Source organism: Mesitornis unicolor, unplaced genomic scaffold (assembly GCF_000695765.1).
Source record: "Mesitornis unicolor isolate BGI_N332 unplaced genomic scaffold, ASM69576v1 scaffold38964, whole genome shotgun sequence".
Taxonomy (NCBI): domain Eukaryota; kingdom Metazoa; phylum Chordata; class Aves; order Mesitornithiformes; family Mesitornithidae; genus Mesitornis; species Mesitornis unicolor.
The window spans coordinates 2735-27393 of NW_010182802.1; the positions used below are offsets into that span (position 1 = coordinate 2735).

The window sequence follows — 24659 nt, forward strand, 5'->3', positions numbered from 1 at the left end:
GCAGCTCCCAACTTAGGTATTTGTTTCATCGTCATGAAGACCAGCTGCACTGGCTTTTCCTGATAAATCCAACTGCTGAAAATCAGTTTTCATAAGAATGGGAAAGAAGCCAGCAGTGAGGAGCACTTGACAGGATCAGCTCCCCACAAAGCCCTGGATCCGTCAGCCACAAAACGCGTGTGACTCCTGTTGGGGGGGGTCTATACCTGGAAGCAAGGGGCTGGAAACACTTCCCTCTGGGAGAGCAAACACCTACGGCTATTCCTTACCTCACAGACACTCAGGAGCTGTCAGCAAACTGAGACTGGGAGAGCTGAGCTTCCTGCCTGGCGTTAAAAATAGGGGATGGCTCTGTACTCAGATATTTTCATTGAAATTTAGCCAGTATCAAAGTTTATCTAGTCACAGTACTCAAATAACTTAAAAATACTCCATGGTCTTGTTTCTGAAAAGAGCTAAAAATGCAGATATGAGAGAGAAATTATTAAAAGCATTTTATCTCCTATTATTTTATGAAAAATAATAGGTCTTTGGGAGGAGAAGAGAATGAAGGTGAACACTGAATAGCCATTACAGAACTGGCAGAGCAGATAACAGCCACCATGATTTATGAAGGTTCATGATTTGTTATTATGCATGGTAAATACCTTTCAAAATTGCTGGGAATCAAGTTTTAGAGTTATCTCTTGCACGCACACAAAAAGCTTTGCCAACAAGACTTGAAAAATCAAATACAGGAGCGATCACATCCCTTCTTCACCAAAACCAACAGAGCAGCAGCTGCTGAAGGCAGCGTCAGCCTCAAGTGCACAGGAATAAAAGTAACCCCAGACACACTGTGCAGAATGCAAAATCCAACCACCTTCATGAAAATGAACACTGTTATTGTCTGGCTCTATTTGAACTCAAGGTCCTTTGCAGTGTTGCCAACTACTACAAGTCTTCCAATATTGATTTTATGGAAAGTACCAGTTCCTGGAGTCCTGCTATTTGATGGCAGCCTCACCCTGCATACTTTAAAAAGTATGTTTGAATTCTCGTGGCATAGCATGAAAAGATTTTTCCCCAACAGGAAAGTAAACAGAATGAATTAATTCAACTTTTTTTCAATGAATGCAAGCAGAAGAACCCAATACTTGTTATTTATGAGCAGGTAGTTGGCAATACTGCTTCCCTTGTGACATGAGGGGGGTCCTGCTGTTGGCATAGCTCTTTGGTAACATGAAATTGGGGTTTCCACAGTGTCAAACAAAAAGGGAGGGGAGGGGGGAAGAGAAAGGGGAAAAAATAATTCCACAAGTAGGAACTTACCACAACAGACAATAGTAAGAGTGGGGAGGAGGGTCAGCAACCAGGGCGATAGAGGAGAAAACAGAAAGTATTTAATTAGGGAAATACCAAAAAACAAACAAGCAGCAAATTGGCAGCAAATAAACTTTAAAATAAAAAAGGGTGAGCATCAATTAAAAGTATTTAAAATAAGGGAAAAGGGCAAAACATGCAACAAATCCGAAAGCTACAAAGCACAAAGATCAGAAAAAGTGTGGCAATGAAGGAGCACGATGACAGACGAGAACAGAAACCATGGGTGTCTTTTACCATGCAATAAAACATGACGGAGTGATGTTAGAATCATAACCAATGACAGGATTTTCTTCAGGGGTCGATTTAGGGCCAGACTAATGAAAATAGATGCTCACAGGCCTTCACGTTTGTTGGCTACTGAACACGTTTCCTTGAGAGTCCTACGCCGTGTACTTGGGGTTGCTGTGCTGCCTCATCTACTGGGACTTCTCATAGGATTTACAGGGCCAGCCCTTAAGTGTCAGGGTTTACTTTTACGCTGCCGAATGTCACTTCTTGCTAGGCCAAAGGAATTAAAACTGATGCTCAGACGTCATCAGCCCAAATGATTTGTGTCACATAAGGCAAGGGACCTTCGGTGTTGGCCCCAGCTCAGTAAGCGTGGGCTTAGATGCTTCTCCTGAGGTGAAAGCCAGGAGTGAAATGATCCACAGTGAGACTCACGGAAAGACAGAGATTAACTGGACAGCTGAAGTCTAAGCAAATAATGTACCCTCACATTAACAAAACATTTTAAATATCTTCTTCTTAATGTATCTTCTCAATGCTCCTGTACTGTGTTGATTGGACTAGGGCCTGAGTGATTAACTCATCAAGCTTCACATCAAAGTAATCAAACTTCTCTTTGTCTATTTTTAATCCAAGTGTGTGGTTCTGATGGTGTGTGTTGTACAAATGCAAGCAAACAGCCTCTGCAAAAATGAAAGCAGCAAAACTGACTCCAGTTAACACAGCCGAGCTATTTTACTGCCGGATAAACAGCTACATAACAAATTGACTGCTCTTAAATGAACAGAATGAAGCAGCCTATTCCCTGAGATATGGTCTGCACATGCAGCAAACCAGTTTTGTGTTCCAGTACCTCTGAGCATTATCGCTTAAATCGACCCCTGTGGGTGGGGTGAAAATATGGTATGAAGGGATGATGTTCTGTGTCAATGCTGATGAAAAGAAATATAAACAAATTATAAAAACAAACTAGTGATGATACAGTGGCTCATTCACCAAAGAACCTCATTAGTGGAACACATCAGCATCCATGCACTACCTACAGCTTCGTATGAAGAATTTCCTACTACAACCACAATTGGTTTATTGGTATTTCTTTGGTTAATGAATTGTTTTAACAGCAGACAGCAACAGAAATACCCACAACTAGCACATGTGGGCAAGCGTTGGCGTGAGTCATCTGAAAAATCTATTAGTGTTCTTTACTAACTAAAATGGAGTTACCTACCTCCCAGCCAGTACTCTGTGTAATAAAAAGTAAAAAGCGCATGTCACAGAAACAAAAAAAAAAGGTTCACAGGCCAAAACATGACCATCAATGTCATAAACCTGAAACGGTTTCAACGATTATAAGTCATCATGCATCCAAAATGGCCTTCTCTGGCCCAGAAGGACACTCAATGATTGTCCTATAGCATTTAATTTAACCTCAGGAATCTGGCAATGCCAGAACAGGAGAGGAAACCACCAGCCTCTCAACTGGATCCTATGAAATCGATGCACTGATGGACATCTACGGAGGAGGTGATGTTAGCCTAAGGGTAACTATACCAAGAAACAATGCACCCAGCAGCCTATGACCAGAAAACTGGGTGGGGGCTCAGAGCAGCACTGGTTTGTACTGGAGGAGGCTCTGCTGAGTGCTTGCCTGCCCTGATGGAAAGGCATGCACCTGACGTGCCTCTCCTAGCAGAGAACATGTGCTTCTTGAGATGCCAAGTGCTCTCGTCTCCTGCTTAGCTCAGGTCCATTGAGCTTTGTGAGGGCTGGTAACTTCTGATGTCCCTCATCAAATGCTCAGCACCTAAGCTGGGGAGTTTTGTACCATCTAAGTTTAGAAAGGTTCCTTCAATTATTTATCCACCATATGAACAGACAAATAAAACCCCAACATTTCTGAACATTACCTACCAGGTACACCTACAGTGTTTTTCTCAGAAATACAGCATGCAAAACACAGGTTAAAATAACATCTCAAATGATAAACTGACAGTTGATTGGCATTTTAACTCTTGGATATTTCTAAAGTTACAACAAAACTTCATGTGATGTTCTCTCATGTTAAATGTCCAGAGAGGAAAAATCCTGACAGCAATCCTTGCATTTATGGTGGATCACCATTTGACAATTCTCACGTAATCTGATTAAAATGTCTTCCCTTAACGTGTAGTTTTTATTTGCACTGGGCATTTGAAGGTTCTCCACAATTCACACTGTGCAACTGAAAATTCAAACCATTACCTGGTGAACAATCTTGCTGAATGCTTCTTGGAGTTTACCATGAATAGTAGACAGCTTCTTGGCATCTCTATTAGCTTCATGAATAGGAATAAGGACTTTGTAAACCTCGTTAACTGCTTCATACATGCCAGCCTACAAAAATAAGGTCCATCAGATTGCTCCATCAATTCAATAGCAAGAATGATACATAATATCAGCATTTAAATTATAAAACTGCAAAATGAAAAGGTGGTACTGTGATGTAACCAGCATCTTTTCTTAAAATATACCCATATGTGAGTGGAATAAAATCCCCAGTCACCTTTGGAGTCAAGAGGTACTGCATTACATATTGCTACTAACAAATGAGATTATTAACAGCATCACGACTGGGATATTTTGGATGGATACATGCACATGCACAAGAACAGGATCCTAACCAAATCTGTGGGAATGAAATATGGAAGCTTAAGGGCACAGTACAGCTCACTGTATTTAGTGCATCTTCAACCCCAGTGACTTTTCCATCCAGCTTTTGGCACTCCATGAGCTGGGCTTTGTGAAGTTCCCCTAGAATGTCTCTGATGGAGGGGATCCAGCCCATCACGGGTAGAGACGCTGCACCGCATGGAGCAGCCAGCCCACAGCACGGGTTCAAGGTCTTTGCTCTGGAGTTATTGCTGCTTGTACTAAAACCCACCTAATGATGTTTCACATCGAGTTTTGGGAAATAATTCACCCGCTTTCCTTGGTTTCTGATGGAAACCAGTGCGTTAACACTGCTCACATAAAGCTCTCAACCTACTCTGAAGAGGAGGAAAAACATTATGGCCTTTCTTTACAGTTGTGAATCCCAACTGTGCAGCACTGGTTAAAGCCACCAGAAGCACAGAAAGGCTTTTTCGTCCCAGATCCTGTTCTCTGCACAGTTTACTCCAGAGAGCAAACCGCACTATCTTGAACAGCTAAAACTCCTAATGCTCCATGCAAATTAAGCAGTTACAATCCAATTATACAGTCTCATAGAGAAAACATTTTCCTTCAAATTGCCTAGCAGTGTAAGATTGCAGAATAAGACAGGTAAAGAAATCAAATTCGTCTACCATGGAGAAAGATGCTGCAGCCTGTTCCAGCAATCCCACCAGACCAGCTTCTGTGAAATATTTTCCAGAGCAGATACCTTCTTCATCTGGTGATACAACGTCATCGGAAACTGCTGACTCTTCCAAAACATTAGAAGATATGTTCTAAGGAGATACAATGTAGATAAAATATTTTCACTCATTTTAAACAACATTCAACACTTTTAATACTTTGAAAGGCAGCTGATTGTCAATCAAATCCTGAAATTTTTGAAGAGGCAGCTTTCGTATACATTTCTTTAATTGCCTTCTGAACCAGCAAGGCACACACTTTAACTAACTGGGCTGGACCACCTACACATTCAAAGCCAATATGTGCTTGTTTGCTCAACGCACTATTGCCCTGCTTAACATTGCTCATCACAGGAACCACTTTCATCAACTGCACCCGTTGCAAAATGGTTACATCAAAGAGGGTGGAAATCCATTACTTAAATGGATAAATAAAAAAAATTGTATTCAATCAGTACTGTGGATGTAAAGACTTTGGGGAACCAAGACAGTCTTGAAGCATAATAAAGATTTTCACAAGTTGCTGTCAGTGCAGTATGAGTACGTAGGGCACAGTAAAACCTGGCACGTGGAGATACTCGGTATCTCAGCAGCAGATGACAAAGCCCAAAATTAATTATGGAGGGTAATTCCTACCTGAAACGTAACACACCCTACAGGGAGGTATTTTCGGTCTTCCAGCATGCTTAAATATTCAGCCACCAAGGCTGCAGAGTGGACGAGGCACTGGGCTGATTCGGCGTGGTTGCTCCTCTCCGAATGCTTTCCAGCCATGTTCTGCAGCCAGGTCAGGCGCAGGTCAGGGGAGTTCTGATAGCCCTTTGCAATCCTATTTGAAAAGAAAACCGTTGCGATCAGCATTTAGTTACTTCTGCTTAACCATCAAACATCCTTGGTGCTAGGCTATCCAGAAATACATGAGATAAGAAAGATGGAAAGTTACCCTAAATTATAGATTTCTGAGCCAGTTAGTGGCAGGCAAGAAACTGCAGCTATCCCCTGATGGCAGAATGCTTTTATGGGTGACTGCTGAAGCTCTCAACCAAAACTCATACTTCACCAGTAGTAAGCCAAAGGTGTGGGACAATCAGAGCAGACCTGCCTGCTTGTGACAATTTGTGCAGATGACACCATGCAATTTGGTAGCTGGAATCTTAACACGGCTCTGGACTATCTTTTGTATATGGAGACCATGACGAGTACCACCACCAAAAAGTCTTTTGTGCAAGCAGGTCTTGGAAGATCCTTAAGTTTTCCCCAGTGCAAGCAGGGAGAGTTGTCTTTACTCAGGTGGAGGATGAGATTGGCAGACTGCTGGGGAATGGAAACTACTTTCACCCAAGACAAGCTACATAAATGCCAGACAAAGCCCATCAATGCTCCCTTTAAACACAACATATTGGTCCATGAGCATGAAGACCCAGAACTGCTGCAAATACAAGCTCTGTAAGGGCTCAAATCTGTAACATCCAAGCCAAGCAGCTGTGCTGTTTTCAGGTGCAATGTAATCATGGCAAGTGATTCAAAACAGGATTAAGATAAAATTGAAATAATTGCTAAAAAACCTCAAAGTTCACAGCAATACAAAACCTCATGCTCTAAATGTGGGAAGTGCAGTAGGCACTTAAGCCTTGCTCAAACACCACGACATCTACTTCCCTACAGCGCAACGGCTATAAACTCTACCTGTACATCAGGTCAATCAGCATTTCTGGATCTTCCTGGTGCTCCTTCATTTTAACTGTGTCAGAGAGGATCATATGGAGGTTGAACACTAGGTCCTGGACCTGTAAAAAAATATACTGCTGTAATGAACTGGCACTGGGAATTGAGCTACACACTGCTAACCGAACTACACACAGCCGCTCTGAACCTGTGTGTGTTTACATCTTGCTGTCAGAACTAATCAAAGGCCTGGGTTTTATAAACTTACGCCATTTTTTTAAAAAAGTAACTCCTTCAGGGGATGCAGGCAAATTCCAGCTCTAGATGGAGGTTTAAGCACAGCCTGGTAATGAACTACACATTACTTCCCTTGTGGTATTCCATTTACCTGATCAGGAAATGTTGTCTCCCTCAGTTCCAGATCTTCTTCAGCATATGTCAAAATAGTCTTCAGGGAACGTCGCAAAAATTCTTCATTGAAGTTCTGGGATGTCCCCACCAGGGATGAGAGAGACATTGTCACCTGCATCTTCACTCTGGCAAAGTTCTGCAACAGAGATATTGTTATGGTATTTCAACAACCTGGAGATACTGCAATGGTCTGCTGCAACATCAGTGCTCTGGTCATTGTGCTCTCCTGACAGATAACTGATACAAAAAAGAGAAGTTTTGTGAAAAGGGCAGGCTCAGAGCCTAAAACTCACTGCCATCAAACCCGTAACAGTCCCTGGGCAAAACCAGTGGGTGCCTCCAGTTTTGCTACTCACCATGGGGGATTGTAACCAGAGCGGTGTAAACCAAGATGTCTGGAGAAGCACTTTGTCATACATAGCTACATGTATGCCTGCAATATACCAACTGGCTGGGAATTTTCTTGACAATTTGAAACGCACGTGGATGAGTCAAGCTAGGATGTAATTAGAGGCAAGAAAGAGCTGAATGAAAACAAAATCCTGCCGTTGCTAACTTGCTTGCATTAACACAACCCTTTCAGAAAGGGTACATATACCACATATACCTTTCCACAGAAAGGGCTGTGTGGCTGTTTCTGCTCTCATCTCGAGGTCTGCAAAAGCAGAGGGGAGTTCCTCCAAACAGCCTCTTGAGTGCAAACTGTCCGATCTGAGGAGCAGGCAAACCTGCCGAATGACAGGTTTGGAAACTCTTGCAGTGAATATTCCAGCCAGGGCTCTGCATCTCTCTCTAAGTCAGCATGAGAGGCAGCTCGTCTGGGTGTACAGCTCAGTCTTGGGCACTGGAGACTGGACACTCCTGCTATGCACTGACCAGCAGCCTTTCTCCAACAGGAATACCCAGTCCCCAACCAGTTTACATGTGATAACCTAATGGAGCGCAGCAGGATACTCACATTCCCAATCTCAAAGTTTTGCCTCATCAGAAGGTAAAGGGAGGCACTCGCATGTGACCGTATGGTGCTGATACTGCTGCTGCAGTGTCTCAGAAGCCTCAGGCACAGATCTGCACACTGCTCTGTCTCTTCTTCAAACAGCAGCTCGGGAAACTGGAAAAACAGCACATAAGAAAATCCGTGCTTGGACAGACAGGAACAAGCACTTGGACAAAAAGGCCAAGGCAATCCACTGGCGTTAGAGGCAGTCAAAACCCCTCTGTTTTGAGGGGAATGATGCAAATTTGAATCATTTCACTGTAACAGTAAGGCAAAAGCAGAATCACTGGCAGCACTGGAAGGCAACTTATTTTACCCACCCCCATAGCTTGCTCCTACATCTACACCCCTAGACTGATTTACATCAGTTCCAAAACCTCAGGCTTAAAACTTTAAGCTTCTCCCATTATACCTACAGAAACTCAGAAATCATTTAAATTATGAGCCCAGTAAAAAAAAAAATCCATTTAAAATGAATTTCATGCAGCTTAAATTCCACCTGTGCCTTGTGCTCCCTCATGTCTAGGTGCCTCTACCTGCTTACCACCAGCCAGCAGGAACCCACCTCACACTCAGGCTGTGTCTAACCCAAAGTACATAAATATGGGAATGGATCATGAAAACCAGTCAGGTTCTATCAATGCCTAGACCACACTTCCTGAAAATTAATATTGCACAGAATAATAAATGCTTGGTGAAATGACCCCAATGCAAAGCAATCAAATAGCCCCATTCTCCACCAGCACTGCTCGGGATATATTATAGCATCTGCAGAGAATTCACCTTTGAAACCAAGGCCCTCTGTGTGGCGAAGCAGTGTTGGAGATAAAGTGCACTTTGGTTGCAGGCCATGCTGTGCAGAAGCACCTTCAGCACCCCGCCGAGGATGCTCTCTTTGGACTCCGTCACAGAAACAGTCTGCAGTCAAAAAAAACAACAGTTGCATGAGCAAAAATGAACCTCCCATGAATGCAGGAGGGTGTAAGTCTGCTGAAAAGCCCTTGGGCATGGAGAAATTACCCACTTAGCTGGACCTGCATAACCATAACATTTCTGAATCAACCCTCAGGTAAGGAGAACCTGCCCCATGCACTAAAGCAGCTGAAATTATGGTGCTTTCCACCCAACGAGGCTCTGATCTTTCAGGACCTTGCTCTACTAGAGGGAAAGTCTGTAGCTGGTCTTTAGGTGAATTATTCAGGTGTAAGGTGCAACCCTCAGGATTGCTGGGGCTCCCTGTAGAGGTGGATCTGGGAAGCCTGCTACTGCCTGCTTACAGCCCATGCCCCCGTTTCATTTATACAGGAAGGAGGGGACAAAATTGCCACGTGTCCACGTTCACAAATTGCTGCCTGGCCAGCTGACTGTAATGCCATTACATCTCTATTTTCTTATTACCCATACCTGTACAACGATCTCTAGTGTATCCAAAATAATCAGATTTGCCTCCGTTGCAAGATTTCCATCGATAAGTGCCTCATGTTCTATCTCTGCCCTTGATCTAATCAGAGAAAAGAAAGCAATAAAATTACTTTCTGTTTAAGAAGTAGACCTACGTATCTTCCAGTCAACAATATTTTTACATTAGCAGAAACTCCCCAGTCACAATGCGCATACTTATTACTGGACAACACTCCAAGGATATTTTAAAGCATCCATTAAAAGGACAATAAAAAAGACTTTTTCTTTTTTTTACATATACAAACTTACACAGGATTTACGTTCATCATGCTCAGGAGAGATCACACTACTTTCTGACACTGCGTTACTCTCCCAGAAACACAACAACAGTTTAGAATCAAAAGCCCAACTCAAAACTGATTTAGTAGCATCGTTAGGCATGCAAGAGCACAACCAGGAACAGAACATATGGTTTTATGTTATAGGCTATGGACACAAGGTGGTGCTACACGAGCTAGTATATCTGTAGTAGATCCCAGCAGCCAGACTGGTTGTAGCACAGAGTGGGTACTGTGAGGGTGCAATCTTTGCCCGCTTAAGCTACATTACATTACGGTTCTTGCAGAATATCTTCCTCTCCAAGAAAAAACAACACAATTTTGCTGTTATATGCCAGGGAACTCACTTTCCTGGAAAGATTTCTGAAGTTCATATGCCCACTCACACTGATGGCCCCAGGATTTCAGCAGCAACCACCCTGTTTCGGTGGCAGGAGCTACCTTCGGCAAGGACACAGCACTATATTTAAAGAGCCCAACTATGGCCTGCCCCAGCACAGGTGGCATCTCTGACACTCATGGCCAGGCCAAAGCACAGCAGGAGCATGACCCACAGGAACCGACAAAATCCAAGCAAAACACACAAAACAGAGGACAGCAGCTGACCCGGCTCTGGGATCTGTACTGCAGCAACATTGCTCTGTCACACTCTGCTTCCTCTGGGAGCTGGGTCATACACATGTTATCTACTGTTCAGGCTCCAGATATGAAGGTTTGGGGCCTGGCCCTATATAAAATAACACCATCTGCATAAAATAATACCACCTGCAATTAGCTGTGCACAACTCTCGGTGTGAAAAGTCTGGCTTATTTGGTTTCCAAGGGCCAGGCTCTACCTACACACGTAGGACACACTTGCAGTGTCACAGGGGTGGAGTGTGATGGACCCAGGTCACAGTGAGCAAGTACGGGTTAGAAAGCAGGCTTGTAGAGTTATTTAAGCAGATTATTTTGTGGGGTGAGATACCATCCTCTGACCATCTAGGAATTCCACAGCTGTGTAACATGTACGTGAGGTCCTTTGGGGAAGGAGAGGGCTCAGATCCAGGGCCAGTAGTGAACTGGTAAATTCTTCAGGCCAAATTTTATTCTGGTGTAGCTCTGTCCACAGCTCTGGAGATGTGCCATGGTGGAATTTGTATCTACATCGCTTCATTAGCAGGTTGAAACACACTGGTCAGGCTTTCCCAGTCTCTCAACAGGACTGGAGTCTTGGACAAAAAGCCACTACTTGACATAACAGGAGATTACTTTCTTGTGTTGGACAAAGCAACTAGAAGCTGTGAAGATGTATTTTCTACTCCAGGAAGCATCAATGTCTTCAAGGGTAAAATTTGGCCTGATCTTCAACTGGGCTCTGAAGACCCCATTCCTCTTCACTTAGGTTGAGACTGATTTCCTAGGATTAGGAGCAATTCTTTTGCTGGGAGGATGGAGACTGCAGGTTACAACTTGAGGAAACAGAAAATGTGCGCAGCGAAGCTCAAAAAACTCCTGAGCCCTCCAGATTAAACCACACCAAGAGAGGGAATTTTAAAGGAAATGGGTGTAAGAAGCAAAAAGAGCTCATTCCAATCAGTTGCACACACACACTGAAAACTTCTGCCAAGCATCACAAACAATGCTGTGATGATTGAGTCTGCAGATGTACAAAATGGCAATCGATAAGAACTGCACACCAATGCTACAGTACCTGGCTGGTTTGTGGCTTCTAAAAGCACAGCACATGTGGAAAAACAATCAAAGTGATGGATTAGGACAGGAAAGGAAAGCGAGCTTTGACAACTCCAGAATGCTCTTATGGAATAAAGGAAATATGACATGAGATATATATGCTATCTGTGAAAACTGTTAATGGATCTTCTCTCTAAATTACAGCTCACTACAGGGTGTTAAGAAGGTAATGGATTGTATCAGTCCCTTTAAATACCATTTTAAAATCTAAGAAAACAAGGGACAGTGAAGAAGCAAAGAGTTAGATGGGGCAGTGTTGGACTAAAAGCTATTTGCACACTGCCAGCCTTGTTCTGAAGGCCCAATCCTGGTCACAGGACAGCTAAGTGGACTGCTGCCACTGACCCACGGGAAGAGAGACCCTGCTCTCACAGGCACTGTCACATTGTTAATGTAGAAGGATAAGGCAGAGTTACTTGTCAAGCTTTTCTGTGTTTTGACGCCAGTGAGTCATATCCTTTCTCCATCTCAAATTCTCTTGACTTCCAAACGCGCTCCCAGAAGGACTTCTCTCTGTGGGATAACATCAAAACAACAGCAGTCATCTCATGCCCATTTTTTTCACATGGGTAGCAACTCTAGACTTGTTCACAAGCGACAGGAGATGACAAACTATGACTTCTTAGAGCCCAGGGCTGTGGCACTCACCCAAGATCTTCACATGGCCCCTGATGCTGTCACTGCTGTGTGGCATGAGAGCCAACTTCACTTGCAGTGGTTTTGAATGCAAGAGAGCAACGAGTAACGCAGATCACTGTGTTTATGCCAACTCACTACAGAGCTAACGGAGAGATGCTCAAATCAGGGAGGCAGCTACCAGGGCTGGTAAGAAAAGCACCTTCCCTGGACTGCCTGGGTGTAGCAATCCTCAGCAGTCTGATATTGCTGTCCTCAACTGGCCATTAATTATGGCTCTAAAATATTTATTCAACTTAGGCCACAATGACTGGCTCAAATCTACCAGGACACCTGTGGCAGAGTAAGAACAACGCCACAGTTCCGATTCTGGTCCTAACCTCTGGGCCATCCTTCATCCCAAACAACACAAACAGCAAAAATCATCAGAAAGTGCTTGTTACCCCAACTCCTGGCTATTTCAAGCCTCGCTAAGTGAGCAGAAATATCCAAGCATTTTCAGAGCTATCAAAGCAAGATCAGGCAGTTTGTCTTTTGCTCTGATCCTTGCACAGGACATACTAGAAAGTGGCTCTGAAAGATGCTACACTGAAAGGAGTTCAAGCAATAACACCCCATAAATGAGACATGATCACACGTGCACAAAAGCAATCAAGTAACAAATAAAGCCTGTAGATGAAACTTAGGAAAAGTGTGGAGATTTTGCAGACCCAGTGGAGCACGCTGCAAAGCACAAACAGCTTTTTCTACAGCCCTCTCTGTCTGAAGATCTTGATGGGTCTTGATGCTGTAACACCAAAGGGGCTAGGACTGAAAGGTGTTACACAGTGTCACCTTCCCTGGGAAGCGCTTCCATAACCCCACAAAGCCTTGAGCTCTGCACTTCTGTGCTTCTCTAGAAAACCAGTGTTGGCTCCGCATTTTCATTACTGCTGCCTGGAGCCCAGCTCCGAAAAGCTAAATGGCTGCCTCCTGCACTGACATTAAAGGGACAAGGATTGAAATCTGTTGTGGGGCCTGACCTTCTCTGGCAAGTGCTTCTGTAGCCCAACAAAGCCTGGAGATCTGAGCTTTTTTGCTTCCCTCGGAAGCCAATGTTTGCCTCAAGGCTTTTTCTGTACAAGCCCTCACACCACAGATGGATTCAAGTAATTGCTGGGGATGGGAGTAGCCGTTTTGGGAAACGGGGACAAAACAGAAGATTTCTTTACTTACCTAGCTGCCCTCTGCTTCTTCGAACCATTTCTTGCCTTGCTCCTATGCTTCCCAAAATAGCTTCTTCAAGTTTGGCTCTCATGTCTTTCGACTTCTTGAACGTCAGACTGTTCATTCTTTCAAATACTTTCTTGCCCTGCAAGTTTCAAATGAGACTGTGAGTGAAGATTCCTGCAATCTGTGCTATTTTCTAAGCATTAACAACTCAAAATATCTTTGAATTCCTTTAAAGACATAGAGCAAGAAAGGAATGCAGGTTTAGTCACTAGATAATCTACCCAGACTCCAGCATCACTACAGAAAACTCTCTTCTTGTTGATAGTAAGCAAAATGACCAAGAGCTGTCCCCTTGCCCTGCAGCAGTTTCCAGATGAGACACAAGCAGCACAGACTGCTTAAGAAGTGACAGAAGGCACAGACACTTCCATGGCTGAAAAGTAAACATGGAAAAAGTCTACGGGCTGCACAGAGACATGCTCAGCCTTGGGATTCTGAATACAGGAAATACTTAGGAGAGAGCAGGAAATGCCTTTCTGGAGTCGTGTGAAGTTCCTCAGCAAGCCCTAGGAGGTTTTAACAATATAGCAGTACCTTGTATTCAAAGCAGGATACGCAAAGATAAAGTAAATCCAGCAGGCGATTGAGCTGCAGCACTGACAGGTCCGTGAACCACTTCTGCAGGACGCTTTCATCCGCGTTCTTCAGCACCCACAGGAGACAGATCAGAAGGCTGCGGCTGGACTCTGTTGAGAAGGTGGAGTGCTGCCTGCCGCTCTAAAACACACAGGTCAAGACATGGGCCACATTGTATTTCATGTCCAGACACTTCAGTCATCACTAGAAGGATCCGTAACAGCTACTACCACCGCCTAAATTATTACCAAATAGGAATAGAAGGTGAAGGCATATTTTTTACTAATAACCAGGAGATACACGTCTCTTTCTCAACAAACCCAGGGTTGTTGATTTTTATCTGTGCTTGGCATTTTCTTATACCCTCTTGGAGACAGGCACAACAACATGCAAACATGATTTGTTCCCTCTCATCTTTCACCCTCTGTCTCCTTGTCTAACAACTAGCTGCAAACTGATAGGAGCCCCTACCACTCACTGATCAGCCCCACAGCACCTGCATGCATAAATATTTGCTTATTGACACAGACTGAGGGTCAAGGAATAGGAAGAGACGGCTTTGTACCGATGAGGTGAGTAGAAAACTGCTGGGCCGGGTGAGCTGCGGGACAGATGTTCCTGCGATGGCCATGGCGACTGTCTGGCTTATCATGCTTCCCCCCTCACTTTCGTAATCATCAACGGCGACGCAGCTTGGCCTCCCGCGCTGATTGTGACTCTCTGTGGAGAAACACGTGTACTCAGTCAATTCCCAAATTCAAAGTTTCTCTCCCCAACCTTCCTCTGCAGTGCCAGTTTCATTAAACTGTCTGGGAACACAAACTGAACATCATCAGGCTCATGGGGTCCTGCAAGTAAACAGGACTATGATGTGAGGTCATGTAAAGCAAAGAAAGCAACAATTTTCAAATGCAATCTACACAACCTCAGTCTCCAGAACCCTTCTGAAAACAGACCTTTTGTGCCTACTTCAATCCAGATCCTTACCTTGCAGCTTTACTGTGTCATTAAACTCAAAGGTTGTAAAGATGACTCCAAGTTCCAAACTACTCCAGACTGTATTCCCTGCCCTGATTTGAAACACCCCACACCATTGTTGCTCTTCAGGACACTTTGCAAAGTACCCCTGAAACGAACTGCTGACAGCGCACATACTGAGAGGAAGAAGAGGGACTCTGCTTATCCTTTGGGACTGTTATGAGAATGGAACAGTACATGGGGTGACTTTTAAAGCAGGTGAGACATAGAGGGAGGCTGGTTCTGCATATACAATAGCCAAATTTAAACTAAACTGCATTTTCACTTCATGCAAATAAGTGGGCAAATGCAGCTTTTTGGTGTTAACAGCCACTGAAGATACATTTTGCAAGCGCAGCCCTGGAAATGGATGTGAAAGCACGTCAAAGTTTTAATTCAGAAACAGGAACAATCTCATCCAACAGTAAAGGGTTTCGTAGTTCAATTTCAGAACCCAAACACTCAAGTCTTGCGAGCAGATGAACGTATATTCAAAGCAGAGACTATAAAATACCTGTGAAGTCATAAAGCTGAGGCACGGTTTCCATGATCACGCCAATCAGAGGTAGATACAGCATTGCCACCCGGGCCTTTACCTGCGGGTCAGCATACCGCGGATCCGAGTCGTGACTGGACAGCAAGTTGTGTACCATATTGATAACCTTCTTATGCAATCCAAATAAACTGTTAAAAGAGAGTTGGGTCACACAGATTAGTTAATATCTTCAAAGCAAACAATACTTTGTAACTAAGTGGCTTCAAAAAAAAAGGAAAAAAAACCCCTGCTTTTTATTTTTAACTTCAGATAAACTGCAATTGCACTTATTTTGGATCTCCCATGGATCTTACAAATGGCGTTGTTTCCGACTATGCCACACAAAACGTACAAAAATACCTTGCTGAGGTGCACACCCAATATAATGTGAGCACACTCATATTTACCATACAAAACCAAAGCCCCAGCTACTGCTATGCTGAAGTATCGCATCTGTTAAGGACCATTAGGAGAATCTGGGGAATATGGAAAACAGGGAGAGAAACTTGAGAGGACAGTGGGTTTAGTGAAACTATTTGTTGTGTTCTTTTTTTTGTTTCTATTTAACACCATTTACAGAGAGCAAAGCCCCCCTAAGACAGAACATTGCTTTTAGCAAATGATCAGGAAGTTTCTGCTTCGGTTCCCTAACTTCCCACGCAATTATTCAACCAAATCAGCAGACAGATCAATAATTCTGAATAAAAAGTGTCCAAGACATGGAGGAGTAGAAGGAAAAACAACAAAAAATGGCCTTCCTCATAATTCAGATGCAAACGATGGCAGGGCCCAAGCACCATTGCCTTTTGCAGGGCACCCCGCGTGAGCCTAATGGGTGCTCGTGCCTTGCAAACACAAACTCCCCTGCATCTCTCAAGAACTCGCTCTGCTCCTTTTGATTCCCTCAGCCACCACACAGAGGCAAAAAACCCCTTTCTGAGCAAATAGCAGGTATTTCTGCAGCTATTTGCTTCTATAGGCAAACTAGGCCAAGAAGACAACGTTACCCCATGCAGGAAGCAGCCAAGGAAGCTCAGACATTATTGCATTAGCAAAACATAAGCTTCAGTGTTCAGACCTGAGGTATTAAAACAAGTGCCGAATTTCAGGCAGTATCCACTTTACCTGAAAAGTAGAGTTGAGTTCTGGTTAACAAGATGAGAGGCTTTGACTGTGGTGTTGTGGGTTTAAAATTATTAAGAAGACACTAGTAGAGGTTAGGAGGACATTAGCTAGTTGTAGCTACACTTCCTTCCTCTGTTTTTTAATCAAGCCATAATGAGATCCTGCAATTGCTTGTTTGGGTAATTAGCGAGTGCCTTAATAACTAGGAAGGAAATGCTTGTTTAAGTGACTGGTTCCTTCAGATTACAGTTAAAAAACAAGTCTTTGTATTATTGTGAAGGAGTGGCACCTAAGTTGTGTTTCTAAGTGCTCAAGGGAAATTATCCTGCAGGCCACAGGGAAAACGCATCCAAAGAAAGCAGTGTAATTCAAACCTAGGGCTACGTGGATTTCTTTTTCACTTTTCCAGAACAGAGGAAGTACCATGGTGGATCGATCCCTAGTGAAGGGGAGGAAACACAGCCCACTAATCTTTCTGGCTGATAATGCAATGAATTGATCTTGCTGCCCTCCGTCTCCTCTGTTATCTCTGCCCTGGCCTGAATTCATGCCAACACCGCACACTTTTTGGAAACAGACTTTTGTCACTGGATACTGAGGGCCAAATTCCCATTTTCTCACTTCCGTCCTGTAAAATCAGTCAATATGGGCAACATGGGCACTATGAAGCGAGGAATATGAGTTAATAACCAAAGCACCACCACACTGTTTGGGGTCTACCAGCTGGGACTCGCTCCCTGTTCTCCACTTCTGCAATGGTCAGATTCAGCTGGCTTGTTTCAGCCGCATCTTGTCTTGTTTTCAGATTCCAAGTGCTCTGGAGGAGGACTGTAATGTCCTGTGTACAGCACCTGGAACAAAGGGATCTATCTAACGCACCAGGGTACTGCAGGCTTTTCTGTCCAACTCAATCCAATGACCTCTTATAAAATGGGTGAGATGAAATTTAACATATTTTACTAACGGAACAAAAAAAGCAAGGACAGAACTTTGTATTGTCTGTCAAGACCTAAGGCGAAGCTCTAACACAATGAGCAAATCAATGGGCATCCCACTTTCACTCCTGCTGCAGGACAACACAACTGGGAGCAATTTTGAGCAGGTTCCAAGGGTGGCCAAAACATATGAATGGCAAGTATATCTGAGCCCTCTACTAATAACATGCCAGTAATATTATCTGTCCATTAAAAGTCTTCACAGGCAAGGGAAGAGCAGATCTGGACACACTGGCTTACTCTACATGGTAGATCTACCTTGTCAAAGGCAGACGGTTTAAACCTGAGAACAGCTAATAAACAGCAAACCACTGTTTGGTAGTCATCCTGGAAAATTACAGCAAACAAATGCATAACTGGTACACGTCCTCACCAAAATTCAGGAGCTTCGATCAAAAGTCATCTCCAGAGCTGAACTGGTATCAGTGGGCTCTTGTTTTGCCTAGACAGGGTTTGACTGAGGAGCTGTCTCCTCAGTGGACACCAGTAAGATCACACTGATAGCATCCTTGTGCAGCTGGACAGAGATTACCATCCTGGACCAAGCTTAAGGGGACCAGCAAGGTGGGAGAGCTCAAGAAGCAGGTGATAAGAAGAGGATGTTTGTGAAGAACACCAGCAAATATGATCAGAGGCAGGACCTGATTTCTAGCCTGTGGTCAGGATGTTCCTATGCTCCAAAAAGGATTTCTGCAGACACTGTATATGGGTAAAGATTTGCTGCTTTCTTCATTTTGAATCAAACAAATGGGACTGCAGTGCATTAACCTACATATACAAGAAAATATTCTAACTTATGGCATCACTTTCTGCTTGAACAGGAAACAGAATGAATGTTGAATTCCTGAGACCTTTTGGTAAAGGGTCAGAATTAACCATGAATCATCAGCATTTGTCGACTCTGCTGGTTTCTGAGGCCACCTTGAGGAAAAAATGCCTGCAAGAGAACTTATGAATGTGGGAGCAACCAATAATTTTCCCTGGAACCCATATGAAAGAGAGAAGGCAGAATGCAGCTCTAAATAACACAAGTAACAGACCGGATGTCAGGACTGCTATTTGCTGCACAAGCCAGACAAGTCACTGACAAACCCTGCCTGCTTGACTCTATTTGTCTATTTATGTAACCTGCAGGGGCCTCCTCAGTGCGTAATTTATGTTTGAAAAGAGCAGGGAGGACCACAGGAAAAATACATTATAACATTTAAAACCACCAGCAACACAGACTTTCTGAATGTTGAAAATTATTTTCTTGCTACAATTGAGAAAAGCTATTTTCCTCTTAGAGCTCCAGCAGTGCCTCTGTGGCAGCTGGGGGCTCCAGCAGGAACCCTCTTAGCTCGAAAACTGTAATTGAAATCATGTTTACAGAGTCAGGGCTAAGGAAGTACGAAACATGAGGGGTAAGGAGAAAGAAGAGGATTTTTAAATAAACAGTTTCTTATCTTCTCAGCTTACATATTTCAACCAATTCTGGCCATGCCAGAAATTGCTTTGCATTCACCATTTGCTTGGAATTACAGAAAACTCTTGGGAAAAAAAATAATTGTAAAGCTTTACCCTTCAGCATCAGGATCTAAAATGACAGCCAGTTCTGTTAACACAAGGCCGGCCAGGTAATGCTGCTGGCGGAAAGGCACAGACAGTTCAAACATATTTGCAATCTTCTGGTCTTGGACATTTGTGGAGAACCCAGAGCTCTGTAAAGAAATCAAGTTTTGGAAGTTACGTAATGAGGTCCCTTGCAATACAGAGTCAAAGCTTATGGAACACATTAAAAGCATATTTCAGAATTAAAGACAATCTCACACAAACTACCTTTTCCCTTTTTTGTTTGGATGTAGGCACATCTGCTTACATTGCATCCAAGCTCACTAACTCATCTGTTAATTCTGTTTGATGCTATTGCCTTCCCACCTACGCGGCGGGCCTTAGGGAAGTTAAGCCAAATAACCTTTAAAAATTGATTAGTTCAACTTTTAACTGAGGTATGGATCCTCTTATTCAGGCTTAAGAAGGCTTTAATTTGATTTAGTTTATGTAATTTTGTAATTAATTAATCCACTTGAATAACACTTGCTAATTCAAATTACTTTTTCTGAGCAGGCTAGGACTAAGCTACAGCGTGTGAGAAAGACCCTTCTTTTGTAAGAAAAGGTAACACTAGACAAAGTGTTTTCTTTAATGGCTCATTTTTGTTCATGAATTGTCCAATACAGGAGGGGACTAGGTCCCTAAAGACAGAAATATGCCTATATAAACAATTTCAAAAAATATTATCAACCAGAGACTAAAAATACAGGAGATAAAACCACCTCATATGAGTTAAGTCTCAGAACCAAGCTCAGCTTGCATTTCCATACAGGAACCTTGTCACAGCGTACCTGGGAAGTCGCAGAAGACACAGATGGTGATGGAGATGCAGGCGGTGTGAGCAAGCTGCAGGGTAAATTCAAGGTGACGTAGTGTTCGTGGCTGCAAATGATGCGAAGAAAGTCCAGCCTCAAAGATGACAGGTTACTTGGATTTGTCAAGGAATACAGCTTTGTAGACACCTGGCAAGTGTAGCCCGTGAGACTGTAGTTAGCACCAAAAGAGAGGATAAACGCAGCACCAGCCTCCCTGTCTCACCACTGCTCCCCAAAACACTTCCAAAGAACTGAAGAGCTTGATACCATTAAATGGTCACATCCACATCACTTCTTTGTGCTACAGATTAAACTTTTGATAGCGAGCCATACAGATCCCAGCCAACAGCACATATATCAACACAAGATGAATATAACAGGCATATTTATATAAGAACTATGTGTTTCACATATGACAGCCACGTCCTATTGATTTCAGCAGGGAGTTGTGAGCAGCAAGACCACACAGTGTGATGCATTAACAGATGCTCTGCCTCCAAGATGCAGATTGGCTAATACCCAGCAGGCAACAAAGCTCAACTGCTGTTCTTGCCCCTTATATAAAATGTTTTAGACTCCGCAGCAAAAACGAGTCTAAGCCTAAGCTCCTGGTACCTTGTCACCTTCTTTGTACACAGCATCAGCATGGACGTTTGCAATCAAACAAAACTTCGTGGTTCGAGGTGATTTCCCTGCCACAAAACATTGCACAAAACCTCCTCCTACCAATTTTTGGTTCAATTACTCTGAACATAGTGAGCAGACAGAATAATTCTTCCTTCTTGGTGCATGTCCATTCACTCAAGGGAGTTATTCCAAACTCACATTTAAGAATGTAACCAGAAGGGTGTAAGCTCTAAATCACCACTGCGACTGGCCTGCTTGCTCTATAAAGATCTGAATAGCAGAATTCTGTGCCCATACATTACTGGCTGTCCAAAGAAAATTACAGTAATAGACTCTGCTGTGGTTCACAGTTAAGTCATAATATTTATCTGCATTCACCTGTTTGTAGCAGGTCTTAATAAGAGCAAAAACAAATCCTCTGTCCATGATAGACAACAGGTCATTGAGGAAAAATGCAAGGCTGGTGTTGAGTCTTTCAACCATTTCTGTATCCTAGAGAGAAGGAAAAGAAAAATGGGAAAGAAAATGAAGAAGGGCATACTGTATGTTTCCAAACAACAGTTCCTGGTCTAGGCACCAACAGATATGCAGGAGGGCTGGTGCCTGAGCTCTGACCAGCGCTCAGCATAACTGTTTGCCATTACCTTCTGAAAGCGAGAGACTATATCACCAGCAATTGTGCTGACCAAAGCAGTTACATCATCCATGAAACGCTCAGGAAAACGATTCTTTCTTGGCGCATCCAGTTTGTCAGCAAAATACAAATGATGCACCATGCTCTTCACCTATAGGAATATAAATTACAACAAAGTCACTTGCAGTTGCTGCCGTTTGTGTTTTAAACTACGAAATGTGAGACAATAAGTGAGGTGTTTCCAGTTTGCTCACCATCAGCTCAAAGAAGAACCAGGCTTGCTGTAGGGCTGCCTCCCGCACGCTCCCGCTGCACACAACCCACTGTAAGGCCAGCTCTTCGTGAAAAAGCTACACAGATTAAAAGCCAGAGTTAGCCCGAGCCTCAGGATCAGCTCAGAAAACAGTCCGCATGAGAAATGGTAGCACGGTCCATGGAAAAGTATGGCAAACAATGAGGTTAAGCAAAATAACTGGGAACACGACAGCAGTGGTAGCATCCCGTAAAGAAATCCCCAGCTAACAATGAAGGATGATGTTATGATACGTGATGTGAGAAACGTTTCACAGCATCTCGCTCCAAATTGAGTTTCAAGTGTCAAAAGAATTCTCCACCCACCCAAAAAATAATAATAAAAAAAAAGGTTTGGTGCTCAAATTAGTTTAGTTTAAAAGTCTACCTTTCTGCCTGGTCTGATTTTTGCAGGAAAAAGGAGTAAAAAAGCGGACATATAAAGCGGTTTGTACAAAGATGTGTATTTACTGTGAGAAAGGACTTAAAACAGAAAAAACATGGGGCTAAGAAACAGCTTTTTAATTTCTCTTCTCAGCAGGACCAACCCACAGACTGGACGTTGTCAGTGACCACATTTTCATTACACAAAAAGTCAGGCGTTTTGCCTTTCTGACATTTTTTAGTAGGATCTCATCTCTTCTAATGGGACCACTTCAAACATAACTGCCATTCCCTGTCCGGAGTGCCTCTGGATTAACACCTACACAACTGAGTTCAGCACACGTCCATACTGCTATCCACCTAACACATTGTAATTTTGCACACAAGAACGCATCATTTACATGTCTAGACAGTGCTATTCATATTTTTTGAAAGCCAGTAATAAACTGGCTCCAAACAGCACGGACATTAAATCAGACAAGCTACTCCTGATCATTTTATTCTTCCCAATTCAACTCTGTCAGAATACTTCACATTAACTACAGCCTGGATATTCAGAGGTGTTAAGCAACAGCAGTTCCTAATGACCTCGGAAAAAAATCAGGCTATAAAGAAAAGAATAGATTGCATCATGTTTTCAGAATGACTTGACCTCCTTGCCCCACAATATCAATTGTCTTCACTGAAATCTACCTTTTTAGTTGGTAATCGTCCTGTTAATGTTTGTAAGAAACTTGACGTCTCAGTGTGCGAAGACATACGATTACAACTTCGATCCGTAGCCTACGGAGTGGAGATGAATGAATGATGACAGGACATTAAAGTTTGCCGTGGATGGGTTTTGCAGCTCAAGGACAATGTACGTTTACAAAAATACTGTTTCAACTGTAGGCTTTTACTGACTTTAGACCTTTTTATGCATTCTCAAACTCTTATTCATTTACAGATTTGGTTTAAACAGAATGACAGCACTTTGTTTTAAGACATACAGGCTATTTAAATAACTGCATGTTCTTATGCACAGACACTTAATGCTGCAAAGCATGAAACCTTCTCATCATTGTATTTTATCAACATGCATACGTCAAGGAGATAATATCTGTAATTTCAGCCCATACCTCTCAATCTACCAGAGAGCAAGCGCATGGGGATGTACCCCACAGCGACGCTGCTCGTGGCACAGGAAATGAGAAAATTACTGAAGTTCTGCTTCTAATGGAAATAATTTGCCAGGAGTGCAAGTGAACTCAGACCAAGTATTTCTGCAAGTCCAAAAAACTTGAAAGGAGGTACAGTTGAGAGGTACGTTCAAGGCAACCATGCAGTGGAAAACAGCAGGCAACAGGGGCTAAATAAGTTACATCTTTCTGACTGAAGCTGCTATAAAGTTTTCATACTTTGCAACACACAACAGATACAATTGGCCCTAGCAAGTCACTGTCTCCAGCAGTCAAATTTACATGTTTTAAGAGAGAATTTTACATGTGTACCAATTTTGGTTCAACAATATTCCATTCAAACAGTCATGAAGGATTACTTGACGATGAATACTAAATGCTTGATGAAAATGGCAAAATGGTTCATGACATCAAAAGAAATGGCAAACATGGACAAAACTATGAAGCTGTGATTAATGTTCCCACTTAGAAATGTACTCCGCTTGAAGCTGAAACTAGTGTTAGAAAGAGAGAAAAAAAGAAAGAAAAGCAGTCACAGCATTTACATTTCACAGACCAGCAACCACTGAAATGAAGAAGGGGACACGTTCACGCATTTTGAGGTTTTTCATGCAGTGTGGTGAGGTGGTAGGGGAGAAGAGGCTAATTTAGAACATAAAACTCGCAAAGTTTTCAAGGAATAAATAAATAAGAAAGAAACCAAACCACCAAAAGCAGAATATACACTGAAAGGAAGATAATTCTACAGGGAAACGTCAGGGAAAACAAAGCCAGAAAAACCTCTACCGAAGACACCACCTGTGTTGACTCTGCACTTGGGCTGGGGTTGGATCCCCATGGGGCTGCTTTTGGACCACCAGTGTTTACCCAGGAATTGGAGCGGTCTAAACCCTGGGCATGTAATAGAAAGCAGTTGGGAAAGGAAAGAAATATTACATGTTGCATGCCATACAGTAGTCAAAGTTTAGTCCTTAAAAGCAATCAAACTGCAAACACATCACCAGTTAGCGCTGTTAAAGCAGCCTCAATTCTCAGGTGGCTGTTGAGATATTTCAGTCCAGAGGATTGTTTTCTATCTCATCACACACATACATCACATTAATACTGTTAACAGCTCTGGTCCAACCTGTCCTATCTGTAATGCTTGACATTCAAAAACTATCCTCCTTCTGAAAAATCCAACTCTTACTCTGATCAGTTGAAACTCATTCACTTCAGGCAGCCCAGATTTACAGTGTGACAGAGGGAAATAGGTGCCCAGACATGAAAACCACAAAGGATGCTGAGGTTTCCAGCTTCTTTAGGGATAGACTGCTGGTTAGCCCACAGATTATAAGTTCTACAACTCTTATGGAAATGGTGAAAAACTTCGAAAAGGCTGACAGCTCTCACAGGATTTCCTACTCATGGAATAAAAATCTGGCTCTGATGGAAGAGTAACCCCAGTGAACAGGATTTCACATGGATA

At 43.0% G+C, this 24659-nt stretch overlaps 1 protein-coding gene across 1 annotated transcript in view; it reads right to left on the reverse strand.

The window, feature by feature from the left end:
• The window catches only part of LOC104540168 (dedicator of cytokinesis protein 7), a gene marked incomplete at both ends in the record, with an annotated part of 66635 nt that overhangs the window by 2162 nt on the left and 39814 nt on the right, over positions 1-24659 (reverse strand). Inside the window, 21 exons of the mRNA XM_010183905.1 lie at positions 2822-2836; positions 3835-3966; positions 4917-5060; positions 5604-5796; positions 6654-6754; positions 7021-7179; positions 8002-8154; positions 8824-8958; positions 9445-9541; positions 11930-12026; positions 13365-13500; positions 13956-14138; positions 14563-14717; positions 15529-15698; positions 19230-19369; positions 20054-20224; positions 21083-21196; positions 21349-21489; positions 21593-21688; positions 22707-22796; positions 23990-24082. Of these exons, the coding sequence (XP_010182207.1) occupies positions 2822-2836; positions 3835-3966; positions 4917-5060; positions 5604-5796; positions 6654-6754; positions 7021-7179; positions 8002-8154; positions 8824-8958; positions 9445-9541; positions 11930-12026; positions 13365-13500; positions 13956-14138; positions 14563-14717; positions 15529-15698; positions 19230-19369; positions 20054-20224; positions 21083-21196; positions 21349-21489; positions 21593-21688; positions 22707-22796; positions 23990-24082 (2715 nt within the window). The remainder of the gene's footprint in view (positions 1-2821; positions 2837-3834; positions 3967-4916; positions 5061-5603; positions 5797-6653; positions 6755-7020; positions 7180-8001; positions 8155-8823; positions 8959-9444; positions 9542-11929; positions 12027-13364; positions 13501-13955; positions 14139-14562; positions 14718-15528; positions 15699-19229; positions 19370-20053; positions 20225-21082; positions 21197-21348; positions 21490-21592; positions 21689-22706; positions 22797-23989; positions 24083-24659) is intronic.